Source organism: Panicum hallii, chromosome 5 (genome assembly GCF_002211085.1).
Source record: "Panicum hallii strain FIL2 chromosome 5, PHallii_v3.1, whole genome shotgun sequence".
Classification (NCBI taxonomy): Eukaryota; Viridiplantae; Streptophyta; class Magnoliopsida; order Poales; family Poaceae; genus Panicum; species Panicum hallii.
The window spans coordinates 32,867,187-32,886,174 of record NC_038046.1 but is presented as its reverse complement, the minus strand read 5'-3'; the positions used below and the strand labels follow the sequence as shown (position 1 = coordinate 32,886,174).

At 44.8% G+C, this 18,988-nt stretch overlaps 1 protein-coding gene and 1 pseudogene across 1 annotated transcript; both read left to right on the top strand.

Moving 5' to 3' along the window:
* The first annotated feature begins 1,150 nt into the window (after window positions 1-1,150).
* On the top strand, window positions 1,151-13,572 carry LOC112892610 (annotated as a pseudogene).
* A 3,228-nt stretch (window positions 13,573-16,800) lies between these two features.
* Window positions 16,801-17,463, top strand: LOC112892609 (protein DMP7-like). Its single transcript, XM_025959743.1, has one exon. The coding sequence runs from the start codon at window positions 16,801-16,803 to the stop codon at window positions 17,461-17,463; it is 663 nt and encodes a 220-aa protein (XP_025815528.1).
* The last annotated feature ends 1,525 nt before the right edge of the window (window positions 17,464-18,988 follow it).

The following is an 18,988-nucleotide window of genomic DNA, read 5'->3' as shown; positions in this document are numbered from 1 at the left end:
TTCGTGGTGCTAAGATTGCAGGGTTCATTTCTTTGGATTTGAAGCCGGATTGGTGTGTCTCGAATCTGCCCAAATCGATAGTTATCTGAACCTTTCGGAAGATCGGGAATCCAAGTCTTATCATGTGGTAATCAGAGCAAAGGTATACCGTCAGGTTCGCATCGATTCCCCCTAGTTCGAGTGTTCTTTTTTTCAACCTACAGTCCACACCATACTGTTTTTCCCCTTCCTAGAACCTTCCGCGCCATAGCCTCTGCATTTGTTAGTTTCAGAGTTCGTAGTGTTGAATTTGTGTCCTTGTCAAAGTCTTGTTGCTGGTTGGGGTCGTGTTAGAGTCCAGTTTATGTATTTTCCCCTCCTTTTGCATCAAACCCTAGCTGCCACCACAATTTTTTGTGCACGTTATTTCCTTTCTATCCTCCGATTCGGAGTGTATCTTAAAGCACAAATAAATTTGGTCTTTCACTTGCTGGAGCTCCAGTTTTCTATGTTACTTCTTGTGTGCTCCTGAATCAAGAAAAAAATATCCAAAAAAAGAAACAAAGAGAAAAAAGTAACAGCCCAAAAAAAAATTGAAAAAAAAGAGGGCAAAAGAGGAACAACATCTGCAGGAGCACATGGAGAAGGGCATAGTGAGCTGTGTTGGCATGTGATGTCTTGTGCTTTGTTTGTGGCCCTTTTTGATCAACATATTTGTTCTCTGCCTTGTTATCACAACTCTGGTACTTGGAACATTTTAGACCAGCAACAAGAACAACAACTTGGGACTATAATTCAGCATTGCTATCGGTTACTAACTTTTGTACCACATATATATTTATCTCTGTGCCCTCCCAAGCTCCACATATTCCTTCAGATCGGTATAGAAAGAGGACCCTTGCAATCTTGGTGCCACCTCCTCACAAGCATCACGAACCAGCCGCCGATTGCACCAACTCTTGTTTTGTGATTGGTAAGAACTTTTGCAAGTGCTTGTGGAGGAGCTGCCATTTTGCATGATTGAGAGGCACCACTACAGCTTGTAGTCTTTTATTAGGGATAACCTTCACTGCTTGCTGCCGTGTTGTTGTTTGTAATGGCAGGGGATGAACAGGCAAACTCTCCCAAAGATTTCAATGAGTGTGTTAGTAGAGCTCAACTTCAAGCTGCCATGGAGGAATCCCAGAGAGGGATGAATGATGCAATCAAGAAGGCTGTCACCGATGCACTAATTGATCTCAAGCTTGGTAGCAGCATAGAGAGGTTGGATAGGCGGATATCTACTTTAACCGATAAGGTTACAGAGTTAGAAAACCGTCTACCAAATGAGGAAGATATGGGAGGAAACAACTCGAATGAAAATGCTATTTTTGATGAGGATGGAAACATAGATGCTGCAGCCACCCGAACAGCGATGCTACGACATTGTCTACGTGAGAATAGGAGAGGTATGGGAGGTCATCGACATCAAGGTCATGCCCAACATGCTCCCGATGATCCTTATGCTAAGGTAAAGTTCACAATTCCACCTTTTTCAGGCCATTATGATGCTGAGGGGTATCTTGATTGGGAGATGACAATAGAGCAGAAATTTAGTGCCCACCTTGTTCCTGAAAGACATAGAGTTCGACAAGCCTCTAGTGAGTTTAAGGATTTTGCAATCATTTGGTGGAGTGGGTTAGCTACAGAAAATGCTTTACCAACCACATGGGAACAACTTAAGATAGCTATGCGTGATCGTTTTGTTCCCCCTTCCTACCATAGAGACTTGCGTAAGAAATTGATGCGCCTAGAGCAAGGAGAGAAATCTGTCCAAGATTACTATGGGGAGCTCCAAAAGGGCATGATGCGTTGTGGTGTTGTGGAGGGGCCTGAGGATTCTATTTGTCGTTTTTATTCGGGTCTAAGGCGTGAGATTCAGGACATTGTTGATTATAAGGAATTTAACACTATCAACCAGTTGTTTCAGTTTGCTATGCTTGCAGAGAAGGAATTGCAGGGACGTGAGCAGCAAGGCAGGGGCAAGTCCACCACCTCCTACACGCCACGAACAACGACATCAACGGGGCTGAACAAGTCTGCAACTTTCCGGATGCCACCACCACCAGCTAGCAAGCGACCAGCAGCTTCAGGAGTTGCTGCAGTGCCCACACGGTCCTCCGATTTAGGTAAAAATTCTGCGCAGGTACCCGCAAAGAGTTCATCATCCATGGCATCAACGGGGCGCACCTCTGGCATCCAATGCCACCGTTGCCATGGGCTTGGCCATGTGCAGAAGGACTGCCCAAGTCAGCGAGCATACATTGCTACAGAGGATGGCTACATCAGCACCTCTGACATTGAAGATGAAGAAGAGAAAGAAAATGATGATGGTGAAGAAGAGATCCTTGGAGGAGAGGATACAGCGACCTATAGGAGCGCCATTGTTCAGCGGGTGCTCAACACACAAGTGCAACAGCCCGACCAGCTGCAACGCCACAATCTATTTCAGATTTTCTTCGTCATCAACAACCGACGTGTGCGAGTCATTATTGATGGAGGTAGTTGCAATAATTTGGTAAGTTCTGAGTTGATCAAGAAGCTTGGCTTGACCACACGGCCACACCGACATCCATACCATATTCAGTGGCTAAATGATTCGGGAAAAGCTAAGGTAACACAAACTTGCAGAGTTTCTTTTTCCATTGGGTCATATTCAGATTCGGTTGATTGTGATGTGGTACCTATGCAAGCTTGTTCCCTTTTGTTGGGTAGGCCTTGGGAACATGATAATGATGCCACACACCATGGTAGAAGTAACAAATACACCTTTGTGCATAAAGGAAAGAAATATACTTTGCTACCTTTGACCCCTGCTGAAATTGTACAAGCTGAGAAAGAGCGAGCTGCTAGTTTGAATGACACAAAATCTGAAAATCAACAAGTAGCAAAATCTGATTTGCCACATAAAAGGGATAAACCTGCACCTAATTCTAAGAACGAGGGCATTAAATTGAAGGGTGGAGTTATGCTTGCAACAAAATGTGACATTGCTGAAATTTCTGTAGATGATGTTTGCTATGCCTTCCTTTGCAAACAAGCTTTGTTTTCACTTGATTATATCTCTAGCTCGATACCTCCTACTGTCACTAACCTTTTGCAGGAGTACGAGGATGTTTTTCCAGCTGAGGTACCACCGGGGCTGCCACCTGTGAGAGGAATAGAACATCAAATCGACTTGATTCCGGGGGCAACTTTGCCCAACCGAGCAGCCTACCGAACCAACCCCGAGGAGACTAAGGAAATTCAGCGACAAGTCCAAGAACTTTTGGACCGTGGGTATGTACGTGAGAGCCTTAGTCCTTGTGCTGTTCCTGTGCTTTTAGTTCCAAAGAAAGATGGTACTTGGCGTATGTGTGTTGATTGTAGAGCTATCAATAATATTACAATTCGGTACCGTCATCCTATTCCTAGGCTTGATGACATGCTTGATGAGTTGTGCGGTTCTATAATTTTCACAAAGATTGATTTGTGAAGTGGCTACCACCAGATTAGAATGAAACTTGGAGATGAATGGAAAACAGCTTTTAAAACCAAATTTGGGTTGTATGAGTGGTTAGTAATGCCTTTCGGTTTGACTAATGCACCTAGCACTTTCATGCGCTTAATGAATGAGGTTTTGAGGGCTTTCATTGGACGATTTGTGGTAGTTTACTTTGATGATATCTTGATTTATAGCAAGTCTTTGGATGAACACATGGATCACCTACGTGCTGTTTTTAACGCTTTACGTGATGCTTGTTTGTTTGGTAACCTTGAGAAGTGCATCTTTTGCACGGATCGAGTTTCTTTCCTTGGCTATGTTGTTACTCCACAGGGAATTGAGGTGGATGAGTCAAAAATTGAAGCAATCAAGAGTTGGCCGGTTCCCCAAACCATCACGCAGGTGAGGAGTTTTCTTGGTCTTGCAGGATTTTACCGCCGTTTCGTCAAAGATTTCAGCACCATTGCAGCCCCCTTGCATGAGTTGACAAAGAAAGGGGTGGTGTTCCATTGGGGAAAGGCACATGATGAGTCCTTTGATGCTTTGAAGGGCAAGCTTACACACGCACCATTGCTGCAACTTCCGAACTTTGGTAAGACTTTTGAGCTTGAATGTGATGCTAGCGGAGTTGGCATTGGGGCTGTTTTAATGCAGGATGGTAAACCCGTTGCATACTTCAGTGAAAAACTGCATGGTCCCATTTTAAATTACTCCACGTATGATAAGGAATTGTATGCTCTTGTACGTTCTTTAGAAACGTGGCGTCATTATTTGTGGCCTAAGGAGTTTGTTATCCATTCCGATCATGAATCACTTAAGTATCTTCGCTCTCAAAATAATCTGAACCGTCGACATGCAAAGTGGGTAGAGCTGATTGAATCTTTCCCTTATGTTATCAAACACAAGAAAGGGAAGGATAATGTGATTGTGGATGCCTTGTCTAGGCGATATACCCTGTTGTCCCAACTTGATTGTCATCTTTTTGGACTTGAATCGATAAAAGAACAATATGCACTTGATCCTGATTTTAAAGATGTGTTGCTGAATTGTAGAGAGGGACGTACATGGAATAAGTTTGTGATCAATGATGGGCTATTGTTTAGAGCTAACCGCCTATGCATTCCAGTTGGTTCCGTTCGTCACTTGTTGTTACAGGAAGCGCATGGAGGAGGGCTGATGGGACATTTCGGTGCTAAGAAGACGGAGGATGTTTTAGCCTCACATTTCTTTTGGCCAAAGATGAGAAGAGATATTGAGCGATTCGTGGCGCGCTGCACCACATGTCAAAAAGCTAAGTCACGCTTGAATCCGCATGGTTTATACATGCCTCTTCCCGTTCCTTCTATTCCTTGGACAGACATTTCGATGGACTTTGTTTTGGGATTGCCTCGAACTAAGAGGGGGAGGGATAGCATCTTTGTGGTGGTGGATCGTTTTTCTAAGATGGCACACTTCATACCATGTCATAAGAGTGATGATGCTGTTCATATTGCTGACCTCTTTTTCAAAGAGATTGTTCGTTTGCATGGTATGCCTTCAACTATTGTTTCAGATCGTGATGCTAAATTCTTGAGTCACTTTTGGCGCACTCTGTGGAACAAGTTGGGAACAAAGCTGCTGTTCTCTACAACATGTCACCCACAAACCGATGGACAAATAGAGGTGGTGAACCGCACCTTGGGCACCATGTTGAGGGCTGTTTTGAAGAAAAATTTGAAGGTGTGGGAAGAATGTTTGCCTCATGTGGAGTTTGCATACAATCGGGCAACACATTCCACCACCAAGGTAAGTCCTTTTCAGGTAGTGTATGGTTTCAACCCCCTTGCTCCAATTGATATATTGCCTTTACCTGCTAGAGAGAGTATTCATAGTGATGCCAAGAAACGTGCTGAATTTATTTTGCAAATGCATGAGACAACTAAGCACAACATTGAGAAGATGAACGAAAAGTATAGAATCACTGGTAGTAAAGGTAAACAAGAAATTAAACTTCAACCAGGAGATTTAGTTTGGTTACACCTTAGAAAGGATAGATTTCCAGAATTGAGAAAGTCTAAGTTGATGCCCAGGGCTGACGGTCCTTTCAAAATAATTGAGAAAATAAATGACAATGCATATAAGCTTGAGTTGCCTCCCGAGTTTGGGGTTAGTCCCACCTTTAACATTTCAGATTTAAAGCCATACTTGGGAGAAGAAGATGAGTTTGAGTCGAGGACGACTGCAATTCAAGAGGGGGAGGATGATGAGGACATCACTCCTTTGGATACAAACAACAATCCTCCACTGAATGTTCAAGGTCCAATCACTAGAGCTCGAGCACAACAATTGAATCTAGAGGTGAGCTCGTTCCTAAACGCCTCTTCATATGATTATGAGAATAGATTGCTACCGAATGATTATATTGTGATTAGGAACCATGGAGAAGGCCAAGGAATACTTGGAGAAGGGCTTGGAGGCGTGGAGGACCAGCAAGGACATACAAGTCAAGAGGGAGGCCCAAACCAATTGGCCTCGCGTCTGTTTTTGGGCTCCAGGAGCAGTCTGCGCTAAAATGGACGCCCAGGTCACATATGGACTCGGATTTGGGTGATCTTTACATGGATGGAAAGCTAAGAAGATAACCTTTCAAATGGCGTTGGTCCCAGGCCCAAATTCATCAGGAGTCGACGGGAAAATATTCCACAAGTTGGTGTCCAGAATCTGTCTCAGTGTTGCGCCACTGTCTTTGGTCCTTTGGGCCGTGTATCTTGTCTTGGCCCACTAGGGTTGCGACCAGGGGGTCTTGGCCGCCCCAAACTCCTCTTATCCAGCCGCCACCCCCCTCCTCTAGGGTTGGGTTTTGCTTAGTTCATTTCTGTCAAGAACAGGACGCCGTTCTTCGGTTGTGGAACCCCACTCGTGAGTTGAATCGATTGCTTTCTGTGATTTGGTTGCTTCTCCGTGCACTTGCTTGTGTTCTTCGATTCGCAGGCAAGAGTAAGCCTTCTTGGCAAGGTCAATCGAGCAGCAGCTAGGTTGATAACCAGAGGATTCGTGGTGCTAAGATTGCAGGGTTCATTTCTTTGGATTTGAAGCCGGATTGGTGTGTCTCGAATCTGCCCAAATCGATAGTTATCTGAACCTTTCGGAAGATCGGGAATCCAAGCCTTATCACTACATACCAAAAATCACAAGCAATAAAGCTAGCATTCAAAAGTTATACTCAAGATACCCTTTTGCTAAACTTTAAAATAACTCAAAAAGCATTTGGTTCGAAACCAGACTCTAATAAGCAAAGTTGTAGAGCTAAACTTCTAGAGCACAACAAAACTAGTTTGACCATTTTTGGGTTTTTCTACAATTTCCTATGAATTTTCAAAGTTGGCTGATTTTAGATGGGGGGTTCTGATTTTCCAAAGAAAGGCCCCTGGAAAGATTTGAATCTTTGCAATTGGGTTCTTGGCCGGGCTACACAGGGAAACTGATCGGTGGCGATCGAATTCCGGCGAGGGGGCTCACCTGCGGCGAGGGGAAAGTGGGGGAAAAGGTTCAGTGAGGGGAAAGTGCGGGAAAAGATTCAGGAACTCACGGCGGTCACGGGGGTGCCCGGTGTTGGGGAAGATTGGGGCCGAGGCGGCGAGTCGACGGCGAATAGAGGCGGGCGGCGGGACTCCGAGGGGCGGCGATGGCGTTCCGGTGGCCGGAGGGCAAGAGAGCGGCGGGGAAGTAGCTAGGAAGCTTCCTCACGATGATGTGGTGCTGATGGTATGCTTGGCCGGGGCTAAGAGATGGCGAGGTGTCGGGACGGCGACGAGACCGAGCGGCGGCGGAGCTCGAGCTCACCGGCGCCATGGTCGGGGCTGCTCGGGTGCGGGAAATTGAAATTGGGCGGGTCTGTGAGCACCAGTGGGTGGCGGCGATGCTGCTGGAGTACTGGATTGCGGGTGGGAGGCGGCGGAGGCGGCTGACGACGGTGAGCAGGAGCTGCGGCGGAGCTCCGGCGGGGCGTCGTGCCCGGGAAGAAGAAAAAGAAGTAAAATGGGCGTGCGTGAGTGCAAGAGTGAGTCTGTGGGGAGCTTAGGGACGTGCTTCAAGTCGAGGAGGAGGCACGGCGAGCGAGAGCAGGTGCTGGCAAGCTCGGCGGCGCGCATGGCGGCTTGGGCGACGGCGGCGCGACGTGGAGGGGCAAGGAGGGGTCCAGCAGAGGCCGGGAAGCGGCGGGCGCGGTGCTGGACCAGCACGTGGCACGGAGAAGAGCGGCGCGGGGGCAGCTAGGCTCAGAAAAATGGCCGGCGAGGGCGGCGGGGTCGGGCGCAGAGAGAACAGAGAGAAGAGGGAGCTGGAGGTTGAAGACAAGGACTTGTCTACAATTCTCCAAAAATGCAGGGACTCCACTGTAAATCTAGGTTAACTTTCAAACCATAGCTCAAATGAAATTGTGCCCAAAAGCAAAAATGTGGAGCTTAACAAGATCTATAACTTTGCTTTAAGGTTTAGTTTTAAAAGAGTTAAAGATTTGAATCTAACTTAAAACTTGGCAAAATTTTAAACTTCAGAGAAATTCTATTTAAAATCTACACTCCACTTGAATCCTTAGGGTAGTTTCACCTCTATTTAAGTTCTTGCCTTTTTGCCAAACAACCTTCATATGTTTTGATTTTACCTCCCATTCTCACCCATTTTACACCAAAGGACCTAAATTTTCCAGAATTACACAAGTACCTTTTTTCCCTTTGCATTCAAGTTTTAGCACACATACAAAAGATCAAACACACAAACTTTATACTAGAATCTAGTGTGTTTTAATCCTAAGTACCTGAATGTCATAGAAACATTTTTAGAAGAAAGAATATGGCTCTACCGTCTTATGACTGCTGTCTGTAATACTAGCAGTGAGAAAACACTACACCATCTTTTCTTCCAATGCCCCTTGGCACTTTCCTGATAGAATCTTTTGCAGATACAGCCAGCGGACTCAGATTCAATTTTTAAAATCATGGATAGTCTCAACATACAACTCAACACATCAAACTTTATGAGCATCATCATCTTGCTATGCTGGACAATCTGGACATCAAGAAATGATCTATTCTTTCACGGAATTCAACCCTCACTAATTGGTTATCGTGCCTTCTTCAGAAAGGAACTCGTTATGCATCAAGTACGACCCAAACACAAGCTTTCTTTAGAAGAATGGATAAACTCTTCTGGTTGATTCTTGTATTTTTTTGGATCTTTTACATCTTTTTTTTGTACCTTTTCTTTATTTAATATATAATCAGTAGGGGACCTGATGAGCCCCTCCCGTTACATAAAAAAAATCATGCAATATATCAACATCAATGCAAAGTAATTCAGCTAGGCAAAATGTAGGACTCAAACTTGAAGCCAAAATGAGTTCAGATTCATTACACAGCAGATAGTAGTAATTTAGGTAGTTCTATCATTACAATTCATGATCCAGCAATCAACAACGTGATGTGGAATCTGTTCATTCAGAGCACAGCAACAACAAATTAAATAGCATGACTGCTAAGGGAATCAGCTGTAAGAAAAGGAGAGAACAATAAGAGGGCCACATTATTAAAACAATAGGGTGTCATTTTCAGAGTAACAGAGAACAACTTGATAACAAGTATGGTAATTGAAATGGTACACAGATTATTAGCTAACTTGGCACAGAGAACTGTGTGAAAATTGAGAAAATAAAGAGGAAACAACAGGAGTTGTCAGCTGCTAGTGAAGGACTGAAACTTCTGAAATTAAAACTGAAGCATATTCCACGTGGCACGTTGTAAAAGCTTTATTTTTCATGCCTTCTTTTGAGGTGAGCGGAGCATGTTTGCAGGGAAAACAAGACACGGATTCCAATTCAAGCGCAGGAATGGATGGAATAGTTTTTTCTTATTTTATATTCAGCATGTTTTTTTTTTCAAAATGGTTGATTACAAACAAGTTTTGGTTGAGTCAACAACTTTGACCCATCTAATGTTTTTCTAAAAATGTAGATCTAACATTTTGAATTTTTATAATTTTTGAAAAAGTAGATCGAAATGGTTCATCTTAGAAGTCACTGGGCCAGTATACTTTTGTATTTTTCATTTTTGAATGATTGATTCCCACCAATTTTTCTAGTAAACAATTCTTTAACAATCCAATTCTTTTCAAAAAGTAGGGCAATTGTTTTTGTTTGATTAATCTTGTGCACCTAAAATTCATCAAAATGATATGAGAGGCATGAGGCTATGCTGAAGTCAATGCTGTTGGAGATACAGCTCCAATAGAGATACGGTGTAGATCAGCCATCTCGGTAGGCCGGCTCGTGGTCGTGGTTACGAATGCGGAGCTGGGTGAAGGCTTATTGGGCGGGTGAGATGCCACCACGCCACCGTGGCACCTTCATAGCACAAGGACTACCCTTTTGGAACGTTGAGCTGCTGCCCTGGTCACTACCAATTCACCACGAACATGGTGTTGCGCAGGACCAGACGCTTCTAATACCAAAAAATTAAGCATAGATTTTTATACTTAAACACAAGTATTATATTATAGCATTCAAATTACATAAGAATCCTCAAGGAGGATAGAATTACATCAAGATCCCCAAAGGAAACCGTATCGGCAAGATTATCGACAGCAACCATTCGCAGCTGGCCAAAGGAGACCGTGTTATGTGTCTGTTTGAAGGGGCTGAGGAAGCCGGCGAGATTCTTCTCCATCGAACCAAAAATATTGTTGAAATTGTCAGTAAAGTGTACTTGAATGTCTCCACCGTGGGGATGTTTGCTGCGAGGTTGTCCACGGTGATAAAGGTAGGAGGATGGCAAAACTCCGACGGAGGAAGGGAAGAGGGCTAGGAGCTGTGGAACCTAGGAAGCTTGGGGTGGAGGTTCTATGCAATGTTCATATGGAAAATCAAGCATAGTAAAACATTCAAGAGGGTACATGGATATTTTCTTGTAAAAAAATCACACACTTTTGGGATGCTAGAAATTTTCAGGCCCGTTATGCCCTGATGGTGCCGTGCCACATGTGCCGGCCCAGTTGTGCACTTGACCTCGCATCTCGGCCATCCGTTAGCCCCGCTGACTGCAAAGCTGCGATCTTCGGCGCGAGTAAGGGCCCATGTGCAGCGACCCCGCAACCTTACCCCAACGTACCAAACCCCAACCCCCGAGCAGCGTTCTCTTCTAACGTTCAAATATTCAAACTAGCGGCGGATCGCGAAGAGGTAAGATGAGAAGGCACTAGAGAGTAGAGACAGAGAGGAGGCGGCGGCAGCGGCAGCAGAACCGGCGGTGGCGGCGGCCATGGATTTCCATGCCCTCTCGCGCCGCGAGCTCCAGGCGCTGTGCAAGCGCAACGCCGTCCGCGCCAACATGTCCAACGCGGCCATGGCGGACGCGCTCCAGGCCCTCCCGTCGGTGAGCATCTTCCAGTCCCCTATCCCCTTCGGTGAATCTCTGCGGAATCTGTTCCTTCTGCGCGTGTGTGAGGCCTTGTGGAGCGAGCGGTGGATGTCGATTTGACGCGCGTGGCGGTTGTTTGTTGTGTGGGTTACTGGGTTAGGTGGACGGGCTCGACGAGATCGGGAGGAGGGCGCCGCCGCCACCGGCGATGAAATCGGCGGATGAAGTGATTATCGAGGAGGAGAAGACAGACGGGAGCCCGCTCCCCCGCGGCGGTCGTGCGCGGTCCAAGGCAAGGACGGCCGCGGCGGATAAGATGGACCAGGATGTGCAAGACCAAGTCACCTTGCAGGGAAGCCAGGGAGCGGCGTCACGGGAGGTCGTGGCGCCTGTGCAGGTGGAAGAGGTAATCGGGCAGGAGCAGGGGCACCGTTGCCCGCTTCCCCGCGGTGGCCGTGCGCGGGTGAAGACAAGGAAGGCCGCGGCGCATAAGGAGGAGGTGACGGTGCTGGCCCCTGACACCTTGCAAGGGAGCCAGAGGACGGCGGCAGGGGAGGGCATGGCACTTGTGGAGACGGAAGAGGTAGCCACAGCAAAGAGAAGGATGAGGAGGTCTGCGAGATCGAAGATGAAGATGGCTTTGGATCAGAAAGGGGCTGAAGAGGCCGCAGTACTGGAGGAGCCGAAAGGTGAGGACAAGTTCTCGCTTTCCCTCATTAACTTGGATTGCTTGAATGCAGATTTTCAGTTATCTGCCAGAAAGAGTCCTTCCTTTATCGTAATTTGAAATGGTTTGTTGGCAAACATTTCCTTATGCTAATTTCTGAATTTGCAGCTGATTCTTGTGATGGTGCCATTGGGTCTGCAGTAGTTTCAGAAAAGAACTGTGATGATCCTAAAACGCACAATATGGTCGTGGTGCTGGAGGAAGATGTCACAAAAAGTCAGAATGTGACAAAGACGCATGTGGTGCATGAGATGGAGGAGGTGCCAGCGCCAGCCATCCTGCGGCGGAGCCAGAGGACAGCAGTGCCTATTGAGGCAGAAGAGGTGGGTACAAAGAAAAGGACAAGAAGGTCTACAAGATCTAAGGTGGCGGCGGCAGCACCGAAGGGGCAGAAAGGTGAGGACAAGGTCTCACTTCCCCTTATTAACTTCGATTGTTGGAATGCAGATTTTGTTGCTGATTTTTTGTTCGTCGTTCGCTGTAATTTCAAATTGTAAACTTTGATATTGTTCGTGAGCAGTCCCTTATGCCAATGTCTATATGTGCAGATGATTCTTCTGAAGTGGCCATCGGGTCTACAGATAGAAGTTGTGATTGTCCTAAAGAGGATGAAGTGGTTACTGTGGTGGAGGAACAGGCTACAAAGCCACTTGAAGGTGGGAATGAGACAAGGAGGACCGTGGCATATAAAATGGATATGCCGGCCCCAGCCACCTTTCAGGGAAGCCAGAGGACATCAGCACCAGAGGCCGCGGTGCCTGTGGAGGTGGAAGAGGCGGCTACAACAAAGAGGAGGAGGAGACGAGCGAAATCTAAAGTAGCTGGGGCAGCACTGAATAGGAAGAAAGGTGAGGAGTTGTTGCTTCCCCTGATTAAATCATTTATATGGATTGAATGCTGATTTTTATAATGGCTTTGTGTCTGTTTTCCATGATTTGAAATTGTACATTCTGCACTGTTTGAGGGTGTTCACTGATGATAGTGTCTGAATGTGCTGATGATTGTTCTGATGCAGTGGCCATTGGGTCTCCGGTATTAGTCTCAGATCAGAACTGTGATGACTCTAAGGAAGAGCAACTTGTTGCAGCGATGGAGAAACAGGTCACAAAGCCCAAGGAAGGTGAGATGCCTCACTATCGATATGTTTGCTATTTGCTTTTTTTTTTCTCACTACTTCGTGGTTTTCTGAACTGTGTGCTTAGATGAACCTCTTTTGTCCACTAATTGTGCATGCATCTTTGTCAGTAATTGCAGAAGAACAGGAGCAAAGGAGTACTGTGCACAAGTCTGCTTCCATGGTAAAACTGGAGGATCCACCAACCCTAAGCATCTCGCCGAAGGTAGAAGCCACAGATATTCCTGATGAAACAGCACATGCCGATGAGGAGACTATCAAGGAAGATGCTTTCACGGTCACTTGTGAGGTTGACCAGTCTAATCTTCTTGTCAATACACTTAGCAGATTTGCAAAGCCTGTGCATAAGTTCACCGTCAAGTCGGAGAAGAAAGAGGGTGAGTGTTGGTGGATGCTTATGTAATTTACAAGCAGAAGCAGCTGTACACACCAGGCCCAGTCAGTAGCTGCCAACAACCATCAAATGATATATTCCTGTAATAGAGTGCATGAAAATATCTATGATCAGGATTAGAAAAGATGGATCAAGATTTCCAATGCTTTTCGGTTCCTCCTAGAAATCTGGAACTTAAACTAGTATAGCCCTTTTTTATTTACAACTGAAATGAAAATGTTTCAGGCCAAAGCTAAGAATGCAAAGGTCTGATTATAGAAGACATAAGTCTAATAGATAAAAAAGGGAATCAAAGAGATCTGAAAGTACGAACAAATGGTTTATACTGAAGCATGAAACAGACATGTACTTTTTTTTTCTGAAGCACACATTTTTTTTCTGTTGGACAAGAGCATGCACATGTAAATGACTTCCCTATCATGAGGTCTGCCATTCTTTTGAATGAAATGACAAATTTTCTTGTCAATAAAAAAGTGAATTTCTTTATGTAGCAAGGATGCATATACCAGGAAGTAGTTTCACTTCATACTGCAAGTAGTAGAGAACAAGAATTGTGTTGTACTCTGCTCTTTATACTGCTGGGCACATTTTCAGTGTATCTGGTAGATTGGGTCTGAAGTCATATGATGTATATAGCTTGGCAACTACATTGTTATTTTAGCACTATTATATTCTGTGGCCCCGAGCTGTTATATTTCAATGTTTGTTCTAATTCTGTTTTTGAGTATAAGACTGGACAGAACATAATGATTTAATGATCTTGATGGTGATATCATAAATTGGTTCTGCCTCTAGCATAGTATTGGGATTTAGTACTCTAGCCAATTGGTATGACAATTCCTGATGCGCAAATTTCTAGTTCAACTGATTCTCAGTAATCTTCCTGTCAAGTTCGATGGCCTAATTTACTAATGCAATGCACTACAATGTTAGTTTAGCTCCATAGTCAGAAAAATGCATACTTTTGCTCAATTTTGGAGATTACTCTCACTTCTCAGATATAGTGTAGTCACAGAAGAATGTCTCTTCTAATTTTTCTTCCCCATGACCACAGAACAAGAGGGTTAACTAATGCACTAATTTGTATTTCCTGGTTTCCTAAATATTTATCACCATTGACTTATGAGCATGCCATTTCACTATTTATCTTATTCAAAAAAATTGACATAAATATAAATTTTTTATGGCCTTTTTTATCATTAAAGGTCTTTAAGCATGACCTATACTTTTGCATATTTGCATTAAATTTTTGAATGACGTGAAAATGTCATGATCAAAAGTCGGTGAACGAGGGAGCATAAACCACAAATTGCATATAGCTTTTCCAGGTAAATGGTTGAAATTGGCGATCCTAACTAGTAACTAGACTCCGCTACAAAGAGAGAGGCCTGGTGTACAACTATTCATTGTACCTACTATCATTTCAACAATTTCAAATTTATGGTCTCTTAATAGGAAGATAGTGAGCAACTCATTTGAATAAGAAGCACTACTACAATTTACCTATACACTATGCTCTTATAACTGTGATAAGAAACCAGTGCTACCATAGTTCATGCTAGCTGAACAAAAACAGAAAAACTAATAGACGGAAAAACCTCCCCCTGCTCAAATAGTGGCTAGAAAGTAGAAACATTCCAATATGCGAAACAAATTCAAGTGACTTCCATGCTACAAGACTTACCCACTTCATTTAAATTAGAAACAAATCAAATGAATTCCATGTTTTTGAGCTAGACAACTTGCAAGCAATCAGCCCACATTTGTTCAATAAGTGAGGAAAGGTACAAGCATTGTATACGCATTGGTGAGGTGACTGGTTAGGTGTAAAAGTGGGTTTACTACTGGTGCAAGTTTATTTCTTTCGTTCTTTGCATGATGTGACCCATGACTACGAGGTGGACTAACTTAAAATGTCTGCACTTGTCTATATGGACTGAACTTCTTCAGCTAAGTGAAATATTAGCAGATGCTGTTCAGAGCTATTAGTAAATTTAAATTTTGTGCTCTTTCTATGTCGTATTAAGTATGATCAAATTTTTTGTGCAAGATTTTTCCTTTCTTTGGATCACTGTGCTTGACAAGTAAAGTTTTTTGGTTTCTTTCTCAACTCTCTAAAATGAGTAGTTTCGATAGCTTCTACTCCCTCTGTTCTAAATTGTAGGTCATTTTGGCAAATCTAGATCCATAGCGTTTATCTTGGTGCAAAGCAAAAGCTATGTATCAAGATTTGCCAAAACGATCTCCAATTTGGAACGGAGGGAGTATTACATAATCTTACCTATTTGCAAAGCAAGCCCTAACGGATTATGCCTGTATTGAATACGGAGCCCAACTCCTGAACCCTCTCTAGCAGAGATCAACCACACAGAACAAGCACTCTGCTGGGATCATTAAGGTCCACAAAGGTGCAGAAGTCAGTATAGTTGGTTCTGAGCAAATTGGACACTCAAAACATTTCATGAAGGATCATCTGCACAGTCTCCTGTGAACAAATGAAGGTAACTCATGTTTATTTGAGGTTAAGGATTCTCTTCATTCATCCTTGACTTTGTTACACTAATGAAGGTAACTCATGTTTATCTGAATTGTGGCCATCAAATTCTGCAAATCTGGAGTTCACCGAGAATACTTTTTACACTTATCGGCTCTTCTAGACGTCTATAGATCAGAGTTTCATTTCCGGGTGTCCATCAGTTGCGTCTTGGTTACATGAGTATGCCCACAGCACACGGCACTTGCAGCCACAAAAATAACATAATGATTCATGTAGAAAATTACATGATCTTCTTCTAAAACAAAAAGGGGCCCATGAGGCCATGATCATCAGCCATTTCTGAACATTGGTCTTGTATGTGTTCCTTCGTGGCTTGATTCTGAATAACTTCACTCATGGACAGCCATCGTTTTCAGATCTTAATCATCAAGATCTAGTACAAAATTGTTAATAAATTCAATGTAAACATAAATATATGGGGTTGGCCATCATGTCCTTCCTTCTTGACCACCATGCGTATAGCCTGACAGGTAATAAGAAGATTTGATTTGACTTAGTTTTGTCAGTTGTTGGACAAATTACCTGGTTTCGCTATTGATGGGCCAAGATTAGCACGGGAAATGTTGATAGACCAAAATAGAACATCTTTTTTTTCCAATTTCTCGAACTTTCCGGCCGAGAGGGTCATATACGTACATATTTCTGAACCAAGCTGGATTCTTTGACGTGGCTGATTATTGAGTGCGCATCCTAAAATCATCTACTGCCATCCATCAGGACGGTACGTAGATTGAGCTGACAACATGTATGTATGGGTAAGCAACCAAATCCCGGGCTCCTGCACGCCAACTGTCTGAAACGAGAAGTCCGTTATGGTTGGGCCAGTGTCTGGTGCAACGGTGCCGCCGTGCCGGCAGTTTCTTGTTGCCATGACCAAAGCAACATGGGTCGCGCCATGCCCGGCCGTGCCGTGGGTGGCCAGAATAATCTTTCGGGTACGGCCACGCCTGCATCACTCCCGTGCAGCTCTCCGCAACCATTTCTCGTTGCCTTGCATGCTGAATCTAGGGAGCTATACAAGCTGAAGTCTCCTGAGAAATTGAATCGGCCATCATCATCAGCTAGCAGCTAGCTCTCGTCGATCGGTCGGCGCCATTATGGATCCCAACGCTGTGCAGATCCAGATCCCAGCGTCAGCAAGCCAGCAAGAATCCTCCTCTATTCAGGATGCTCCGGCAACAAAGCCTCTGCCGGCCGCTGCGACGAAAGCGGCGGCGCGGCCGGCCCTGTCAAGCGCGTCGGACCTGCTGAAGCTCCTGCCGACGGGCACCGTGCTGGCGTTCCAGGCGCTGGCGCCGTCCTTCAGCAACCACGGCGTGTGCCACGTAGTGAACCGGTACCTGGTCCTGTCGCTCGTCGGCGCGTGCGCCGCCTCGTGCGTGCTCCTCTCCTTCACCGACAGCTTCATCGGCCGCGACGGCAAGCTCTACCACGGCGCGGCCACCTTCGGGGGCTTCTACCCGTTCAACTTCACGGGCACGCGCGAGGAGCGGGAGGCGACGTTCAAGGAACTGTACAGGCTCCGGATCACGGCGATGGACTTCGTGCACGCCTTCTTCTCGGCGCTCGTGTTCCTCGCCGTGGCGCTCGCCGACGCCAGCATCCAGGGGTGCCTGTTCCCGGACGCCGGGCCCGACGTGAGGGAGCTGCTGGTGAACCTGCCGCTGGGGGCGGGCTTCCTGTCCAGCGTGGTGTTCATGATCTTCCCCACCACCAGGAAGAGCGTCGGCTACGCGGACATGGCGCCCCACGCGCAGTGACTGACACGCTGCGTGTCCATGCTTTAATTTAATTTGGCACGCAGCCAGCATTAGTTTAGTTGTACGTGCATTGGTACGTTGTTCTACACACACGCTCCTACTCCAGTTGTGTCATCTCGGGACAAAAAATGTTTGCTGAGTGAGACCTTCAAAGTTCAGATGCAAGCAGCAGTATGTGAAATAATGAGAAGCTTACTTATATGTGCGAGCCCTCGGCCCATGAAATTTCTGGTAAATTGATTAAAACTGGGCTCAAATGTGATAGTGTGGATGGATATGGATTTGGTTGTAATCGAAATACAGTCCCCCTTTAAGGCAATTCGGGCCTTCTCTTTGCACGTGGGCTTTCTTGTCGAAATTGGTATAATTTGGCTAGTTTAATGTTCCAAGTCATATAGCTCGTATTTTAGATAAATGTGTACGAATTCTGGTGGTGGATTCATGGATCTGTCTCAAGTTATGACTCAAGCTAAAGCGATGAAGGTGAGGGTGAAGACTTGGAAGCAAGAAAAAGGAGAAAGAAAAGATAAAAGTCAAGATTGAGAAGAAGGCCAAGAAGTTGATGAGAAAGCGAATCAAGGAAGAAAGCAACGAGCATCCTTTTTAGGGTTACATCAAGTCCCTCGAAACTATACATCATCAATATCCTTCTTCACAATTTCAATCGGTCCACTTAGAAAAACCTCCCTACTTCGATGGGACGGACTATCCCAAGTGGTCATATGACATGAAAATGTATCTCTACGGGCTTCATCCCTCTATATGGGAATTTATGGTTGTAGGTGTAACTCCACCGATGAATAGTGTACCTACGGCCGAGCAAGCTCAAGACTATCTCCACAACGCGCAAGCCATGAGGGTCATTACAAGCTCTCTTTATGCTCAAGAATTCAACAAATTCCGCAATGTTAAAATAGACAAGGCAATTTGAGACACATTAAGAGAGGCTCACGAGGGGACCGATGAAGTTAGAGAAGGCAAGATGGATTTGTTGCAAGGAGAGTTAGAGCACTTTGTTGTGCTTGATGAAGAAACTGTGAGGTAAATATACGATAAACTAATGATAGACTATCTTCCATAAAGGTCACTCATATGAACTTCAAGAAAGATTTTCACGCTTAACGGTCAAATATAATATCCTTAAAGTAAACTATAGTGCTCTTTAGAAAAGCACCAAAACTAATTCCCAAGCAACTCTTGACTCCAATGTCTCCACAAGTGAAGGTTGCTTAAGATGTTATAAAGTTGATATACAAGCTTATGTTGCTAACATGACTAAGCTAGAAAAGTTGATCCAAGCAAAGGATGCTCAACTCAAAAGGTTGAACATGTTAGTTAAACATGGGTACGAAGAAAATGTCAAACTCAAGCCTAAGGTTAACTACAAGAACGGAAGATATCCTAGCAAAAAAAAAGGATGGGCTTGGACATTATAAAGGAGGCAAGGTAAATGATCGAAAGGTGGTCAAAGGTAAGGAATATGTCATGTTCACCAAGGGAATAAACCTTGATGACTTGATGAACA

Excerpts from the sequence above, each read along its gene's own strand:
- LOC112892609 (XM_025959743.1), top strand. The coding sequence starts at position 16,801 with ATGGATCCCAACGCTGTGCAGATCCAGATCCCAGCGTCAGCAAGCCAG.